This window comes from Eleutherodactylus coqui, chromosome 5 (genome assembly GCF_035609145.1).
Source record: "Eleutherodactylus coqui strain aEleCoq1 chromosome 5, aEleCoq1.hap1, whole genome shotgun sequence".
Lineage (NCBI taxonomy): Eukaryota > Metazoa > Chordata > Amphibia > Anura > Eleutherodactylidae > Eleutherodactylus > Eleutherodactylus coqui.
This window is the reverse complement of record NC_089841.1, coordinates 46,333,226-46,352,928: the sequence shown is the minus strand read 5'-3', so window position 1 is coordinate 46,352,928 and position 19,703 is coordinate 46,333,226. Positions and strand designations below refer to the sequence as shown.

Genomic DNA, 19,703 nt, shown 5'->3' with positions numbered 1-19,703 from the left:
AAAACGAGTTGCAGCAAGAGATGCAGGGACCAGAGGTGGCAGCTAGGAAAGTGCCAGGTATAGATCAGGAAGAATACAAGCCAGAGCAGTACTGCGGCTGAGAACCAGAGCCAAGCTCAGAGAGCTGGAGCTACTCCCTGAGAGGAGAAGGAAAGCCTGATGTCTGTGGGAGACCAGGCTGCGGTCACAATCCTGATGGGAAGGGTTGCCTCCATACTGTTGGGTGTGTGTAGTGGCTACTGTAGCCACTGTGTTAGTAGTGCGGTACTAAGTGTATATGCTGCCAGTGGCTGATGTGTTTGCACTGGATTTCCTTGCGTCCGCAAATAAAAGTAATTTAGACTTTCACATGGACTAAGTGAGCCACTGTGTTTTTGTGACCTCACCCCCACGCAGACACTGTCACAATAGTCATTTGACTTGATTCACTCATACGGGCATGCATCGTCTCTGTTGCCCGCAGGGCCGCCACTCCCCAGCCATTACATCTGTTATTGACAGGTGATGTGGATGATGTCTTCTACGTTATCTGCACTCCTGTAATGTCCTGGCACGTCCTTGTTGTCTCTTTAAGATCATCCACAACGCCAACCTTTATATAGGTTACTGAGACTATATGAGCAAACTGCATATGGCTGAAATACACTTGTATTGTGAGCTGCACATATAAAAGAAGAAGTGCTTATGTGAATGTGGTTTTTCTAGCAAATCGTAGATTTCCTCGCTACCTTCCAACAGCTGGTGCTGCAGAGGCGTTGTACCATCTCCCAGTCACCTTTTACAGTGTGCACCATTCGATAAAAATAACATGATCATTTTCTTCTCTGGATCAGCATGATTACTGTGATACTAAGTTTATAGGAATTTTTTTTATTTTTGCTACCTTTGCACAAAAATTAAAGGGGTTGTCCCGAGGCAGCAAGTGGGTCTATACACTTCTGTATGGCCATAATAATGCACTTTGTAATGTACATTGTGCATTAATTATGAGCCATACAGAAGTTATAAAAAGTTTTTTACTTACCTGCTCCGTTGTTAGCGTCCTCGTTCCCATGGAGCCGACTAATTTTCGCCCTCCGATGGCCAAATTAGCCGCGCTTGCGCAGTCCGGGTCTTCTGTAGTCTTCTATGGAGCCGCTCGTGCCAGAGAGCGGCTCCGTGTAGCTCCGCCCCGTCACGTGCCGATTCCAGCCAATCAGGAGGCTGGAATCGGCAGTGGACCGCACAGAAGAGCTGCGGTCCACGAAGCAAGAGGTTCCCGGCGGCCATCTTCACAGGTAAGTATAGAAGTCACCGGAGCGCGGGGATCAAGGTAAGCGCTCCGGTAAGCTGTCTGTACGTCCCTGCATCGGGGTTGTCTCGCGCCGAACGGGGGGGGGGTTGAAAAAAAAAAAAAACCGTTTCGGCGCGGGACAACCCCTTTAAATTCGATTTACGCCTTATGCACACGGGGCAAATTGAGCAGCGGATTCCGCGCTTGTGAGCAGACGCGTAAGATCCGCTTCCTCAATGTGCCCATAGATGTGCGTATAAATTCCTCTTTTCACGAACATAATCCGATTTTATTTGTGGCCACTACGTGCCGAAAATTAAAAATCGCAGCATTCTCTATTTTAGAGCGGATACACAGGGACGGCTTCCATTGAAGTCAATGGAAGCCATCCATATCACAGCACTTCTGCAATGAGGATTGCAGAAGTGTCGCGGATCCGCATCATCGCCTAGCGACAGCGCGGGGAAATCTGTACTGCGCATGTGCGCCGGCGGGACATCCTCAGTACAGAAGAAGAAGATTTCTGACAGGTAACAGGGTCGCCGGCATCGGGCACAGGAGCATTCCGTGCGGGATTTCCCACACAGAATCCATGCGTGCCCGTGTGCATTTGGCCTTACAAAGGATTTTGTGGAGAAACATATTTATTTTTCTTAAATGGGTTTTGTTTTCTTTTTAAATTAAATTTTATTAAACTTTTTTGACATTATTTTTTAGTCCTTGAAGGGGACTTGCAGATGCAATTGCTCAATCGCTAAGTTAGCACACTGCATCTCCTATGTAGTACATTCTGCTTAGTCTACGGCAACAGCTTATTCATGCAAAGTGAATTAATAGTGTGTTTACCCCTGTCCATGCCCTGTTAGACCATATGGATTTAGTGGAGGGATCGGTGTTTAAAAGCCACGATAAGTGCCCAAACTGGCCCTGATTTTTATGCCGGCTGAAACCAAATGACGAGCAAGAACCTCATGACTCTCACTTGTCCTTCAGTCGTTTGCCTGAGTGTTTAAACTGAATGACTATCATTCCGTTTTGTGCAAACAATGTTCTGAACATAATCATTTCGTCTAAACGCAGCATTTGCCTACATTCTCACAGTCTCTTCAACCCTGTCCGGGGATTCCATCACACAGCTCCGTCTGGATTGCCCAAAATGGCATGAACCATGGATGGCTCCATAGGCTGCTGTTAGCAAAACGGAGACCAAAGCTTCAAGCTTTTATCTGTTTTAGCAGATTTCTGTTTGATTCCAGCGTTTTGACCAGACGGTATTGTGCAGCCAATGGAGGGTTTTGTCCGGGTGGCATTTTCTGTCTTCCAGAAGGAGCGCTGGGCCACAGCCCCCAAATGGGGGTGAAGACATCATATGAATGTAGTCTTATATTACATGGACGGCTATCCTTCTGAATGGCTACCATGTAATACTACTTTGCCTGGATGGTTGCAGTTTCTCCTGGAAAAATCAGCTGTTTGCCAGGAGTGCAAGCTGCAAGACCCATGCCTATCAACTGATTGCTTCAGCAGCTGAATTCTGAATGAGGGTTGACTTTGAGACAACCCCACTAAAGGGAATGTCTAATATATGTCATTTTATTCTCATGAATTAAATTTTAGTCTGTAGGAGAGATTTCTGTGGAAATTGCTGTAGATTTTAGATTTCTGTGGAAATACCCATACCTCAGGGCCTCCATACAGCCATATTACACACTTCCTTCCTGTATTGTCTGTATAGACAGTGCAGCAACCTCTGTGCTCTATGGAGGTTGCAATGAATGGGAAGTAATTGACAAAGCAACTTTATTAGACAGTCGCAGCTCAGGTGGTGAATTACAGCCCCCTCCCAAAAGAACAAGGGATTTCAGGGGACCTGCATGCACAGCTTTATCAGTGTGTGTATAGCGTTGAGGTGCTGTGCATACCATCAACAGAGATGGTCACGAATAAGGCGATCCTAGACCTGGTCAGACCAAAAGTATCACTAGAAAGCAAAATCCCCAAACAGCTTTCGTGCTTTGGTCATGTCACACAAGCCAATTCTCTGAAAACATCAATAATGCTCAGCACAGTCAGTGGGTCCAGAAGAAGAGGACACCAAAGAACACGTTAGCTAGATACAATCAAGGTTGACACGAACATGACTGTGGAAAATCTGAAGGAGCCAGCCAAAGACAGGGAAGCATGGCGTACGCTGATCCACAAGGTGACCAAAAGTCGTCAATGACTGAATGGATAAATCATCATCATCATATGTTGAGAGTACTATGCACGGGGGAATTATTGGCTGAATTCCCATGAGAAACAGTGAATTTGGGTGATAAATGTCCCATGTACATGTGGCCACCAACAGGGCATCCAGCAAGAAATTGCTCATTTTTTGGCGTCGCTTGTTTTTTTACCACCATTAAAAACAAAGTGACTATCAGCCCATGTAAGCAGGAGTCATTCAATGTTTGCCCCCTTGTGTAAGCACAGGAAATGTAGTCGGGCGGCAGTTCATTAGACGGCTATCTGGCTCTTATGCACCCTACAGTGGTGACCATGTAAAGTTACCTTTATTATCCTGCCTTATGTAGTCCTGCAGCAGTACAATAGAGCTGTCATTAAAGAAGTTGTTTCACAACTGACTTCTATCACCTTTCCATAATAGGTGATAAGTCTGATCAGTTAGGGTCTGACCCCTGAAACACCCACAAAGTTCATCTGGGATGACTTAGTGAATCCTGCACTGAGCAGGGGGTTGGACCTGATGACCCTGGAGGTCCCTTCCAATTCTACCATTTTATGATTCTATGAAATCCTGAGAATGGGGTTCCCATGTTCCTTTCTACACTGTGGGATCCCTACACTGACCCTCAGTGACATCAGACTGAATGCAGAGCTGGCTGCTGATGCCCTCTGCCACTCCGTTCATTTCAATGGGGCTGATGGAAGTAGCCAAGTATAAGCGCTCTGACAGTCCCATTGAGAATGAATGAAGCAGATGATTGTATGGGCGGCCACAGCTGATGTCACTGCCGATTAGTGCACGATTAGAGGCGGGGCACGGGATCTCTAATAATAATGAGATAACTTTGCTGACCCTGTCCCAGTCTATGCAGCAAAGCTGGCTAGTGAGCTGCAGACACAGGAAAGGTTAGACTGTTGTGACTGAGTGGATATTGTGTACAGTAATGGTTTTTGTCTTCTAGGATAACAGGTTTCCTCGACAACTGGCACAAACTAGAGACGTGGTTTTCAACGCAACTAAATATTTTAGTAAAAGTAAATGGGGAAGTGGAGGAGGGCATCCTGTGCAAGAAGATTGAAGAAGTGTTTTTAACAGCTATGTACAATAGACAAAATCAAGGTATGCTGTTATTTCAGACCTACAATATGTTACATGGCTGAATGATAAAAGTCTGGCAACTCCCTGAACACTGACCGGCCACTTTATTTGAGCCCCCGGGCCTCTCACGAATGGTGCTTCCTTGTATGGTAATTCTCCCCGTGACCCTGGAGTGCAGCATAAAATCACATGACAAGTTTTCCGTGGTTAGTGTCAGTGTGAATCCACATAAATGGGAAAATCCAACGATCTGAGTGACTTCCAACGAAGCCGGGTCATTGGTGCCAACCTTGTAACCTGTAACAGTGTGGAGAATATACCAAGAATGGTGTGATCCAGTGAAAGGGGCTCCTGTGGATGGAAACAATTCTTTGCTTAAAGGGCACTGCTTTTTACAATGCTGCTGTTCCATTTAATGTGTCTGAATGTAAAACTCATTATTCCTTAGCACGGATGGGCTATAACAGCTGGCGGCCAGTTCCATTGCTATCTAAAAGACATATAAAGGAGAAACTCCAGGGGGCAAAAGAGCGCAAAAATTGTATCACTGAGCAGCGGAAAAACATCTCCTGGTCAGATGGATCAAGATTTCTGTTGTACCATGTTGATGGAAGGTCAGAATATGGTACAAGCAGCATGAATCGATGACCCCTTCCTCTCAGCTGGTCAGAACATGTCAGCACCATCATCTAATCAATGGCAACTACAAGAAGCTTCCTGTCCACATAGACCATCTGCAGAACTTCAACACCTAGTGGAATCTACGGCACAAGGAATTGCTGCGGCTTTGAAGGCCAAAGGAGGTCCAACGTACTACTACATGGGGGAGGGGGCTCTATTAAAGAAGCCATTCAGTGTAGTTGCATTTTTGTTTCCTAAACTTTAATATTAATATGGCCAAAGACTGTCTTGTCCCTGATAATCAGTGATAAAAATGTCCCAGTCTTGTTGGCCTTGTCAAGACCTGCAATCCTCCCAACCCCAAATGCATGTAGTCACCATGTAAGTAGTGTATGCAATGCTAATGCTGAACCCAACCAGTACCACACAACATTCAGATAACTAGTGTAGTGCACTGCCCAAAAATATACATTGTGTTTCACTCAGAGTCCGACCCTTAATTTGGCTCGTAAGATGCATAAACTACTGATTTTTAGGAGTCTAGTGCTTATCAACTCATGTCCTGTTTTCCACCATGGGTGTACTGCTCGTCAGAGGGCAGCACCTGCTGGGGTGCTGTTTGCAATTCCGGAGAATATCGGGCTCATTCATCAAAGCTGTCTAACAGTAAGGCTACATTCACATGGGTGAGTGCGCTTGCCGTGTTTTTCATGCCAAACGCCCTGCATCACTTCTGTGAAATTGCGATCGTTAGGCGTGTGTTTCACACATGTCAAAGGATCTCAAGTGTTTCCCATTAATTTCAATGGGAAACATCACATCATATGCACATCGCACGGCACGCAAGTGACAACTGATGTCTTTTCAGATCCCATTAAAGACAGTGGGTGAGACGTTCCATGGGAATGCCCAAAGATGGAACATGCTGCCAATTTCGAAGATAGAACAATTGTTCGTGTGAATAAGTCTGTTCAAAAGAATGGATTTCATATTAATGCGAGTGTTGTGCGCATCACATCACACAAAAGTCACGTGAGAATATCACTCATGTGAATAAGCTCTTAGGCTGTTCTTGTTGCCCACAGTAACCAATCAGAGTGCAGCTTTCATTTTATCATGTTTCAGAAATTAAAACTGGGCTCTGATTGGTTGCTATGGGTGTTGTCTGCAAGGATTTCTTACTTCTAAGAGTGTGGGTCACTTGGAAGAACAGTTTTTTCTGATATGCATTTCTTGAGAGACCGCTTTGTTCATGAAATGCCTGTAGCAGGTTTTGGGCAAAGTTTCGAGATCAGACTGTACCCAGCAAGACAACCATTTGTAGACAAGCCCACAGACGAACTGGAAACTACAGTGACTTGCTGAATGTACATCAGGGAGGGCAAATGAAAATGTCAGCGGCATTTCACTCCATTCCCCGCAAACATCTCTTCATCATTTATCACAAGTCCTTGGCAACATGTTAGAGAAAGACTAAGCAAGCGAAGTAGAAACCCTTTGTCAGGGTTGTGGAGGAACGGCAGCCAGCTGATATGGGGAAGAGTGTGAAGTACAGGGGTTTCAGCAAAATTTAGGCCAACCTCAGGAACCGTTGGACATAACATGGTTCACATCTGTGTGGCAATGTGAATAGCCAAAACACATGAATTTGGGTCACAGCTTACCCACATGAAATCCACAAGAAAACCAATCCTGTAAAAGGTGATGTGTATTGTCCTGTCGCCACATCATCGGTCCTAACTTCTTCGTTGACACCATCAACACGAAATGTTACCAGACAATATTCACAGAATTTGTTAACCAGCTGGGTGATGGCGAGCTGCACAATGCTTACTTCCAGCAAGATCGGGCGACTTGTCACATGTGCAACCAAAGCATTGCGAAAATTCCTTCTTTCTTCTGGGATAGGATCATCTTGAAGGGTCTGTGGTCACTGGGACTTACATCGATTGACTTTTTCCCACAGGGCCACTTGAAGGGTAGAGTTCACTGATAAACCTCATACCGTTGCAGCACTAAGAACAACATTAGACATGAAATTGTTGCAATCAGCGTAGGCATATTGCAGCGCACTTTCAGCAGCATGAAGCATTGCATTCAAAAGTGCTTGGAGGTCATCATTTGCCACTTTCAACGTCTTCTGTGATGGCTCTGAGCCCAACAAGAACAAAAATGGGCATCAGTATTCACTTTTGTGAAAATTACTGGGTTGTGCTTCGAGTGAAACACCCTGTAGTATATAGAATGCCCAGATAATACAGCAAGTGCCCAGACAAATAGTGTTCACCCAGTTAAATAATGTCATACAGTTCCAAAACCATTCCACATAGGAGAAGAGCTGCAACTATTGTGGTAAGTAAGGCCAAAGGCTCTCTTGTCACTGACAATCAGCCAGTCCTTTTGGTGTTATCAAGACCTTTAGTTCCCCATGTACATTGACCTTCGGTTTCTGTGCTTCCAAAAAATGCCTGAGAAGCAAGAGCATCTGAAGTCTCAAACCACATGTGTTGTAATACAATGTTCCTCTTCAATACACAGGGAGAAAGACTGAGAAGAAAGAGGAGATTCCCCCACCACCAGTCACACCACCTCCACTGTTACTTCCTCCAGATACCAACGCTGCTGCTCCTCCGGCTCCATCATCAGATAAAAAGACCTCTGCTAAAAAAGGAAAGAAACTATCCAAATCTCCCAAAGGTTTTGTAAATTCTGTGTCTTCTTAATTAAGGATTTCCTCCGTATACTATTATTATCATCAGCCTCCCACTTTGACGTAGATCGTAGTATATGTCACGTCAACAAAGCCAACTTGAGACTCGTCCACCACCCTGGCGTCTGATTCTTCTGCATTAAATCCCTATTTCTCCCTGTCCTTCTCATTGCTCTGTCCCACTTTTCTCGCCATCATATATCTTTTGCTGGACCATGCATGGATCTCCATAGCTCACCATGTCGTCTTACTAACCGTCTTTCAGACATTCTGTTGAAACTTTAAGACCCTTCTCTTTGATCCCATTGATGGATCTATTCATCGAGTTTTCTGAACTTAACCTCCATTTTATCTTTGCCGGACCAGTTTATGGGACTCTGTTTATATCCCAAATGCCTTAAATTTGTGTCTAAAATGTTCTAAGACTTTAGACTGTAAGCTCCCAGGAGCAGCGCTATCTTTATAATGTTTTGTTAGTTTGCCAATTAACATCACCGTTCATCATTTACTCATTTGTACAGCGCTACAATATACAATTGCCACCTTCTAAATAAATGTATAGGTTTACTAAGGAGGTCACAGTGATTGAAACTGTGACCGTGGACATGACCATTGGCCGTGACACCAACTTCATCTGAGCTCTGCACCTTTTACATGCCACCATAGTCTTCCATATGCCTGGTTTGAGGCTAAAGCGTTGGTCAAGTCTCTTCTTTCTCTCCGTACTATTCACAGAACAAATATTGGCCTTTGTGTATGAGATCTTGGACCTGTAATAGTCTGGATTGAGTCCTCTGAACAGATTATGGAGAGCCATAAAGTTCTTCTGATATGTCTTTTTTAGTACATCAACAACTTGGACGAGGAGCATTTTTTCTCTTAGAACCTCTGCATTTCCCCTGTAAATGCATGAACAAGTTTAGCACTGGGTGTTAGCATTCATTCTCCTTGTCAACCGGTAAGTCTGTACACATTCTGTCAGTGTCCAGTAAATAGACTGTTTAGGGAAACATCTTGTTGACAAGGAAGCTGGTAACACCCACCTGTCAATTTATTCATGCATTTCCAGGAGGAATGATGCTCTTGCCACATATGCATTAGACACTCCACGTAGGGTTGCCACCTGGCAGTTAAGTCACCAACCCAGCTGGTAATTAAGTCCATATTAATGGCCGGTAAAAAATAATTGTCATGTGCAAGCACTTCCAGCCAGGCAGCAAACACACACCACCATGTATTTAACTCAGTCCAAAGCTGCAATCTGGCAACCACGGCTGTAATCAGAGACTGTGGCCCCTGACTTCTTTTGCCAAGCGTCTGTGTTCCTGCATGTCCTTTACGCAGCACAGATGCCAGGGTAGAGGTCAGGGGTCACAGTCTTTGATCACAGCAGTGACAGCCGGACCAGAACTATGGAGTGAGTTAAATGCATGGTGGTGTGGGGATCCTGCCTGGCTGGAGATTCAGGATGGGAAGAGCACAAAGATAGGGGACCTACTTCCACTGGGCCTCTAAATGGGATGGTCTTACTCCTGGTGCCACAAAAGGGGTTACTATTACTACTAGGGCCTCTAAGAGTGACACTACGAATGCTAGGGCTACTAAGGGGATCACTATTACTTCTGGGACCACAAAAGGGGCACTGTTACTACTGGGGCCAATAAAGAGGTCACTATCATTGGGCCACTATTACTGCTGGGGCAACTTATTATTGGGAACACTATTACTATTGGGGCCACTTATGGGGGATGCTTACTATTGGGGCAACTACTGGCGGCACTATTCTTATTGGGGCGACTTAGAATAACAGAGTTAAAAACAGACGTTGTGAGAAGCCATGCCCCTAAAAAAAAAACAAAATCGCACCTCCTTTTACCTTGGCTGGTATTTTTTTGTGACAAGGGTGGCAACCCTAGCCCTTCAGGAAAATATTGCTGCGTTAGAAATGGAAACTGTAATGTTGATGTGAACACATGCTAACAGAGGAATGGCACAATACAGAAAAGATGTTGCAGAACTGTGGAATACAAGTATTTACTAAAACACACCCTTCAGGAGAGCTAAGAGACCCTTCTTAAAGTGGATCTGTCATGTCCTCTGATCAGCCAGGCTAGCTGCGGCTCTGCTAACTGTCGCACTTCTTTTCTTTATACACCCCCTGTTCCTTCGCACTGACCTCCATTAGGTGCCCACTTGACAGATTGGTGCTTTGAATCTGTCGAGTGGGCAATCTCAGCTTACTGCCAATGGGTGTTATCGGTTTGTCTCTGCCCACTGACATCATCCATTGACATTACCCGGAGGAGACTACTTATTTCACAGATTCCAAGCACCACAAGCCAAGTCTGATGTGACCGAGTACTGGGGAACACGGTGTTCAAAGAAAAGAAGAGGTGCAATTGAGTCAGCAGAGCCGTGACTGCATAGCTACTATGCAGCCAGCCCCGCTGCTCAGAGGCCATGACAGGTCCACTTTTTTCATAGTTCTGTAAACCTACATAACATGTTAAATAACTGCAAATACTAAACTTATTGAGTGCTAATTTTTTAGTCACCTCATTTTTTTTAATTCTTGGACAAATATGTCTGGTTTTGAAGTGTACCTCCAATATATGGAGAAATGGTTATAGAGTAGGAGTGCACACAAGGATCATTTTTTAAAATACATTGCATTGCAGATTCTGCTTCTATATAGCAGCTTGGACTGCCCATGGTCCATGCTGTCTACACTCCTTTTCAAAAACAATCCCTTATCTAGAAGAAGTTGTCGGATGTAATGAAACTTTCTCTGTGATTGTAATATTGTTATAAGTAATGGGGCATGGAGGCTTTAGTACTCTGTTGGGCCGCCTCTAGCTTGGATAGAAGATGTGATACGGGCGGACAGAGGCTCTAGTACCCTGTTGTACACCTCTAGTTTGGCTACAAGATGTGAAACGGGATGGGGGGGGCATGTAGGCTCTAGTACCCTGTTAGGCTGCCTCTGGCTTGGATACAAATGGGATATGAGTGGGCATGGAGGCATACAGGTTCTGCATGGTATTGTGCGACATATCGCTCCACATTTGCTGTAACTAAGCCTGTGATTGTGGAAACTCGTAGGCTATCGAAATTGGCATCCCAAATAGTGCCATACATGTCCTATTGGTGATAAATCTGGTGACCGGGCACCACAGAAATGTGACAATGTTGTGGGGGCTTCCTGTGACCCCCTTGTGTGTGTGGCTGAGCATTATTCTGCTGACAAATGCCTCAGCCGTCGTCAGTGCCCATACTAAACCTGGATTTGTCGATTAAGACAATTCGGTTCCACTCCGTAGCGTTCAGTTTTGTTGTTCACGTCACGACTGCAATCGGAAGCAATGGTGGGTGTCAAAGGCAGAACACATAATGGGCAGCATGAGACCAAATGTCCTTCAGCCAAGGGCCAGGAAATGGTTCACAAAGACACAGGGGCCTGTAACGATGGTGCCACCTGTCTTTGGATGGTAGACAACGAAACAGTTCGAGCTCCTCCTGCTTGTCGGATGATCGGATACTCCTCTCAATTAGCGGTTTGTCAGGGGGTCCTGAGCCCGGTCACCTCGTGTGCCCTTATACATCCACTGGTCCTCCTAACAGTCTGGTTAGAACGACCGGTGGGGGACAATTCATCAATACGACCATCCAGCTTCTCACATCCCAATAATGCGCCCCCTCTCAGACTCTGGTAACGGGGTGAAATCTCTTTTCTGCGTCGTAAAGGTGTCTAGTGGTCAACAAGCTCTACACAAGTGGAAGAAGAGGTCACTACACACAAGGAGCCTCCAAGTGCCTCTTATAGGCCAAGGGGGGAACCATTTTTAGGGTCTCTAGTGACAAGACCGTTCATCTAATCACTACTACTCTAATTATTTGCATATTTACCTGAGATGTAACTGCATGCCGAGTTTTGCAGCAAAACGACAACTTCTTCTAGGGGCTGGAATGTTTTGACAAAGAGAGTACATCTATGTACTAGGAGACACAGCGTCTTACTATATCTCCTATGCTCCTGATTCCAGTATAGGAGTCAGCACCAATGTTTATTGTATTCTATTATTTTATCCTCATAGATAGTTCTGTGAAGAAGATAGACAAGAAAGACTCATCTCGTGACAAAGATTCTGCGCCAAATTCAGGTAGTGTAAGATCTTTATGAGGGAGTACAAGGACCCGAAGGACCCGTTAAGCTTTTGTTCACATTGCATTAGTAGGTATATGTAGGAAAATACCGCCAATGTATATAGAGTGTGATTGAAAAGTCAGGGCCACCAGGAAAATCTTTTGAACAAAAAAAAAATGATACAAGTGGGAAAGTTTGTAGAACACTTACATGGTAAGTAAAAAGGTTTTGACACTGTGGTGGTGCCTGCCAGCCATATTTTTGGCAACCATCTTAGATTCAGCCCAAGAAACTTCAATAGAAAGACAGTCATGGAATACATAAAAAAACAAAAATTGGTCATCCTAGCAGTGTTTCCGATCCCCAGAGTCCACATCAAAGTCAAGTTCTCCAATTCTCAGTCTGTCCTGGACCAGTTTCCCTGCACTTCTGAAACAGTCCTGACAGCTCATGATCTCACTGGTGTCTTCCTGGGTGTTCTTGATTGAAAGCCTCGGCCATCTCACGTGGCCTTCTGTTTCCGACCATCAGGATGATCTCAGTTCTGTCCTGGAATGTTAACGGCATCTTCTTTAAAAGACGTGCGATCAGTGTTTTACTACAAAATTCAACATTAGAACTTTAATAATACTCAACATGACATCATCCGTAGCTCGAAAATGGTTGCAAGTTTTAAAAAAATGACTGCCCCTGTCTTTTTCTAATGAAATTCTGCTGTAAAATCATGTATCCCAGACCTCCTTTCCATTGAAGTTACTTGGGCTGAATCAAAGATGGCTGCCACCAGGGTGGCCAACAGCTACTACCAGAGTGCCAAAAAGTTTCCTCCCATCCATCTAAGTGTTCTACAAAGTTTTCAGCTTGTTTTTATTTTTGCTCATTAAATATTCAGGGTGGCCCTGACTTGTGAATCACCCCGTGTACTCCGGGATAGAAGTCTTTAGCTACACCATGGCATACAGCAACCATAGGCTTCCTTGTTTTTTTTTTTAAAAAAAAACATATTGTTTTTTTTTACCAAGAACTTGGTATGGAATAGAGCAGCAGACAGTTGCTAAAGAGGTACTAGTAAGACAAGGCCACTGGTGTAACTATAGGGAATGCAGGGGATGCGGTTGCACCCTGGCCCAGGAGCCTTAGGGGGCCCATAAGGCCTCTCTTCTCCATATAGGGAGCCCAGTACTATGAATAAAGCATTATAGTTGGGGGCCCTGTTACAGGTTTTGCATTGTGGCCCAGAAGCCTCTGCGTTAAAGGGTCAAGAGAAGTTGGGGGCCCCAAGATAAACTTTTGCACCCGGGCCCATGAGCCTTTAGCTACGCCCCTGGACAAGGCCATTATTTTGATATACCAAGATGAATGAATGTTGATAGCTGAAGCAGGGTGTGGATAGTTGAAGCAGGGTGTGAATAACCACAAGTCTGAATTAATTGAATAGGCAACCAGAATATTATTAAATGGACATAACATCTACACCCTGTATCGTAATTAATAATCGCATTACTGGCTTTTTATTTTGTATTCCAAAGCATCTCCGAGAGGTCGATCTGCAAGCAAAAAGACGAAATCTGTTCCAGTTACACCTGAGCCATCTACTCCACCACCTGTTGGTCCTCCCCCTGTAATGCCTGGGTCAGCAGAATGGGTGTATGTAAATGAGCCCCTCCCACAGGTATGAAATAAGGGCATTGAAGGTACGTTTATAGCAATCATTGTTTAACATCTTTTAGTAATTTAGCGCAATGTCCGTCTGAGAAACTCAAACCGATATCGTGCTTGTAAAATTGCGGTATTCACTGCAAGCGTGTTGCGATTTGCAAGAAAATCACATTGATGAATATGCGACTTTTCCGCATGAGAAAAATCGCATTTATTTGTAAAAGGACAAATTAAAAATTGCACTCGCATGAAACTCGCATGTACATGTAAGTGAGATGCCATTTTTTTGTTTGTTTGTTTCCAATGAGTGAGATTTCTGCGGACTCACCTAAAAATAAAAGATGTCGCAATTGGGGTCTGTTTCAGTGTGAGTTTTGTGTGTCTTGCAACATAGAAGGGGGTTCTTGACTGTAAGAGCAGTGAGATTGTGGAACTCTCTGCCTGAGGACGTGGTGATGGCGAATTCAATAAAAGAGTACAAGACTTGGATGCCTTTCTAGAGGGATACAATATTACATGTTATCATTAATAACTTCAGAAGGGTCGGTGATCCGAGGAATATTACAATTGCCATATTGGTGTCACGAAGGGATTTTTTTCCTTAAATGGGGAAAATTGGTTTCTACCTCATTGTTTTTTTTTGCTTTCTTCTGATCAACATTGGGAGGTAATTGGAGGCGCCTTATATGTGAAGAGTCGTGTGTCTCTACATATATTAGGTGCATCGTACGCCAGCGGGAATACTATTAAGACTAGCCTCTGAAATGGCAATCTTGATATATTCCTACTTGTGTATCTATATTTGAACTAATACAGCAGCAGACTTTCCTTATTTGGGGGATGGGGTATATTAAGGTACGCAAGGGAGTTCTACCTCTTTGGGATGTTTTTTTTATTCCTCTAGATCAACATTGGGGGGTAATATCCTGAACTGTATGGACATTTGCCTTTTTTTCAGCCTTACATACTATGTTACTATGTAAAGAGAGCATTGGTAGTACCATTTATTTAGCAGTAATTGGATGATATCTGAACTTTCCTTTCATGGTGTTATGGCTACCACTCATGTCCGATGGCATCTGTCATCTCCTCACCCTCTCACCGTTGTCGGTTATGGTGCGGCGCTGTGGTTCCTGTGTCATCTGCAGCAGATGCCACATCGTCTTTGCTCACATCCAGGGTGCCACTACTGCACAAATCCAGATTGGCCAATCCAGACAGCTTTCAGACTATTTAAGGCACTCTTCCCCACTGGAGGGTACCTGAGCAATTAGTCTTCTACTGCACAAAGGTGAGAAAGTGTTCCCATCTGATCTTCTGGTTTTGATCTGTACTTAACCTCTGTCAGCTGCCTGCTCTGACCCTTGGCCTGTTTTTTGACAATGCAAGTTATACCTACCCCTCTGCCGCAGCTGGAGTTCATTACTACAGCCCCGCTGTGGTCCTGGTGATTGTTATAACAGATGATGTCACAGGAAATCAGGTGACTGCTGCAACCAATGAGAGGCTGCAGCATCACCGTTGATTCTCCTGACATTGGAGCTCACATCCTGAGCGCCATGATGCCAGGATTTTGGGAACGTGACACTTCAGCCTCTCATTGCCTACAGTGGTCACCTGATTTCTTGTGACATCATGTTATAACAAATGCCGGTACTTTAGCGGCGCTGCTGTGCTGGATCCCAGCGGCGGAGGGGTAGATATAGTTCAGGTTATTATTTTAATACAGGGGGCCCTACTGAAGTGGGGTTCTCTTTACTGAAGACTGGAGTGCTCTGTGGTTAAGTTCCCTACAGGGACTTAAAAAAATGTAAAAAACAAAAACTTTTTTTGCGTACTTTCCCTTCTTTGTTTAAAAAAAATGTAAACAATTTAAAAAAACAAACGTGTTTGGTATCATCAAATCCATAACAACCCGTCCAATAAATTGACCAGATCCTGATCAGTGGGGTTAAAGGGTGAAGGACAGCAAGCACACAGCCCAAGTCAAATTGGTTTAGAGGCACAGTGGATCCACATCCGCTGTTGTGACACCAGTGAGAGTTGATTTTTTTAGTGAATATGGAATATTGTTTTTTGGTGCGGATACTATTACACAATGATATGACCAGTACAATATACAGTAATACTCTGGGATTTTAATGCTGCCCATTCCTACCTAACAGGAAGTTCCTGAATTCCTTGTGCCGTACTGGGAGACCATTGAGAATGCCTATGAAAACCGAGTCAAGGTTGGGTTGAGGAGTCTGAGAGAAGAGCGGCTCATTATGATCCATTATCTGTATGACATCAGGTACATATAATGTTTACATCCTAAACCCTAAGGGTATGTTCACATGGTGGAATTCGTTGCAGAATGGTGAACTATGCCTTAAAAACCGTGTCAAAATCTGTAGCTTTTCGACGCAGGTTTTTGTGCAAATTCATACAAAATGTGAGGAATTCCTGCGTGGAAAATCGCATTTCCGCATCAAGACGTGACATGTTACTACTTGATGCCAACACGCACATAAACTAGATTGTCCATGTTGACATTCCACATGTGGATATTGACAGGGCAAATTTTTACGTGCGGATCTGCGCGAAACTCTGCATCAAAAAGATCAGAATTTTTCCACTCTGAATTCCACTGTGTGAACATACCCCTACTAAACCTGTATTTAAAGTAAGTGCACCCTAACTGCTCAGAGCTAAGGGGCTCACAGTCCCTTTACCCCTTCCATTCCATTCACTCTGCCTGCAACTCCGCTCCAGCAACAGCAGTGCAGAGTATGTGACCGCTGACTTCTCCCCTTGGCTTCTGTGCTGTGTTCACGACGTCCAGGGAAGAGAGGTCAGCGGTCATAGACTTTGCACTGCTGCCGCTGGACCAGAACTGCAGGCTGCATAAATGGAATGCCTGTAGGGTTGCTGCAAGGCATTCGGCCCAAGGATTCGTCCCACAGGCCTTACGTTTGAAATGTGTGATGTGAACGGTTTGTAGAGGGAGGGTGCTCCCTCTGTGACATTATCAGCCCTTTGCCATATAATCACGTAGGGCTGATGGGTTGACCTATGATTGCTATGAGAAGTACTAATGCATTGTAGTACAGAAGTGCTGTCCTGTATTATCAGTGCAATCATAGCCTCGCAAGTTCAAGTCCTCTACATGGACTTAAAAAATGTAAAATAAAAAAATTGTAAAAAAAAAAAGCTTTTATGCACTTTCCCCTCTTTTTAAAAAAACATGTTTGGTATTGCCGAATCCATAATAACCCATACAATAAATTGAACACACGTTTTATCCTGTACAGCAAATGCTATGAAAAAAAGTAAAAAAAACTGAGCCAAAATGTTTTTTGGTTCGTTTTGCCTCCCAAATGATTTAATAAAAGTGATAAGTGGAAAGTTACCTGTACCCCAAAATAGTACCAATAAAAAAACTGCAGCTTGTAACACAAAAAACAAGCTCCATTAACCCCTTGAGTGGCAGGTTTCCTACCACCCTGTCGTGCCCACCAGGGCAGGTTTTTTAAAATGGTCTAATCATTGAATTTCAACTAGTTTTGCAGTTGCGTCTCAAGAGCCATAACTTTTTCATTTTTCCATTGACATGGCCATATAAGGGCTTGTTTTTTGCGGGACAAGTTGTGATTTTTTAAACAGGGGGGAGGAAAAAAAGAAATGGGGAAAAAAGAAAAAAGGGGCCATGTCATTAAGGGGTTAAATAATGTATTAACTTCCTTCTCTGGGTCATTACGACGCACATAGATACCACATGTGTGATTGTATTTTTGATTTTTTGCAAAGTAAAGGGAGACAAGTGTTTTTTTAAATTTTTTTAATAATTTTTTTACTTTTTTTTTTTTTAATTTAAAAAAAAAATTTTTTTTTTTGTCCCTTTAGGGGACTTCCACAGGGACCCATCAGGACCCCTGATCATATTCCAGAGGTCCGATGGTGACAGCCCTTTACATGCTGCAGTGACAGCCCTTTACATGCTGCAGTCACATAGACTGCAGCATGTAAAGGGTTAACACAGCAGAGATCGGAGGTTTTCTCTGATCTCTGCTGTAAGAGCTAGTACCTAGCTGTCCTCTGACAGCTAACAACCAGCTCTCCCTGCCACAGAGACCATCGGCTTGCTTCTGACAAGCCGATGGTCTCTATGGCAACCTGTAAACAAAGCAGGACATTGCCGACATGTCGGCAATATCTTCTGCTGGTTTTTCAAAGCCCTTGCTTTGTTCTCTCTGGGACTGTGCAGGCAGAGCACACTGTCACAGCTTGTGGCATTGTGCTCTGCAGCTCCCATAGTGATACATAGCCCGGAAATCTTCCGGGCTATGTTGCTATGAGCAGTGGAGCTCGTCCCCGGAAATTTTCCGGGCGTGCCACTCAAGGGGTTAATGGAAAAATAAAAAGATTATGAGACTTTGAATGCCAGGATAAAAAAGAAAAATATTTCCCCCAAAAAATATGTTTTTTATTGTGAAAAAGTGCAATATTATTTTAGTATTGTTGTAATTTCACCAACCGAAAGATTTCTGTCATTTATCTTTCAAGAGTATTTTTAGAACTTTTTGGCATAAAAATCTGCCCCATAGACACCACATGGGGGATCAGAAAACAAAAGAAGAATACAAAGTTTTAACCAGCTACATGGAAACATTGGAAGTGAAGGAAAGAAAAGACAAAACGCAAACGATCTCGCTACGGGAGGTGATGGTTAGAATAACACTAGGGCTTCTCAGAGACTACTCAGAAGAAGGAACGCCCGAGACAGTAATAGTACCCCTGCTGAACACTTAAAGATAGATATACTAATTCAGGTTGAATGAAATCCAGGGATCCTAGATCTTTTCAAACTCAGCGACTTTATCAAGACGTTAATTTCTCATAAAGGAGGGAGATGCAGCTTACAAATAGCTTATATATGAATAGGAGCTGCCATGGTGATGTACTGTAATAACGTCAAAGGAGCCTTGTGGATCCCTGTAAGCTTGTTAGCTAGAAGTAGGACATAAGGGTTTGATCCAAAGGCACTTCCTGTAACCTCTCTCCACAATGCTTGCGTTATTGGTTAGGACCACCAAATGTGGAGATGGGAGCTGATGTTGTTACAACCTCTTAGACTAGTTTCACACAAGCATTTTATTGCGACTATTTTGCCGCGATAAGACGCTAGTTGAAAACCATGACCATCTGAAGCATTGGATTCCAATACATTTGTTCAGATGGGTAATTTTCCAGTACGTAAAATCGGCCGACCGGAAAAGCTAGCACATACGGAGTGCCTTCAGTCTGGAAAAGATAGGTCTTGTCATATCTTTTGCTGGATTATGCTGGCCGTTCCCAAAGACTCCTGTGAGAGCCTAAAAGAGCCGTCAGGAAAGGGAAAGGGGAGGAAGTTAAGCAGTAGCTCACGTTGCTAAAGTCCTTCTCTCTCCCCTTGCCGGCAGCTCCCATAGGCTGGGGAGGGAGGTGATGGAGTTTAGCATGACTAGCTCTGCGAAGCTCCTGTCCCACCCATCCTGCCGCCTCGCCTTACTGCAGCCAGCAAGGAACAGAGAGGGGGAGGGAGTTTAGCACTCTAGCTCTGTTAAGCTCCTGCCCCCTCCCTTTGCCAGCAGCCTGGCCCTGGCCGTCGAAATATTCGAGAAAACGGGAGACTTGGTGACAGCTGCCTCTCATTCATGCGAGTTTTGGGCGGCCGAATATTGCAGCGCCCGTGTGAAAGTGCCCTAAAACTTAGGTTAGAAACTTCAGTGGAAAGGGCATGTGTTCAGACAGGGACAAGATAAGCTCTATACACCTTCAAAGACGCCTCAGTCAGAGTAACCTGCCAGCTATTCTCAATTAGACCCTTTTTACACCGAGCGATTATCATTCAAAAGATCGTTTAAACTAGCCAAGCGAACGAATCGTTCAGTGTAAACGCAGCCAATGATCTAACGACAAGTGATAATCGTTCACTTTTCATTCGTCA

At 44.1% G+C, this 19,703-nt stretch overlaps 1 protein-coding gene across 5 annotated transcripts in view; it reads left to right on the top strand.

Moving 5' to 3' along the window:
* Positions 1-19,703, top strand: part of SPEF2 (sperm flagellar 2) — a 172,210-nt gene that overhangs the window by 88,072 nt on the left and 64,435 nt on the right. For 4 of the 5 annotated variants that reach the window (XM_066602444.1, XM_066602443.1, XM_066602442.1 and 1 more), the window contains exons 18-22: positions 4,465-4,622; positions 7,761-7,919; positions 12,027-12,092; positions 13,606-13,748; positions 15,901-16,028. In XM_066602444.1, the coding sequence (XP_066458541.1) occupies positions 4,465-4,622; positions 7,761-7,919; positions 12,027-12,092; positions 13,606-13,748; positions 15,901-16,028 (654 nt within the window). The remainder of the gene's footprint in view (positions 1-4,464; positions 4,623-7,760; positions 7,920-12,026; positions 12,093-13,605; positions 13,749-15,900; positions 16,029-19,703) is intronic. The other variant, XM_066602446.1, reaches the window with a different exon arrangement.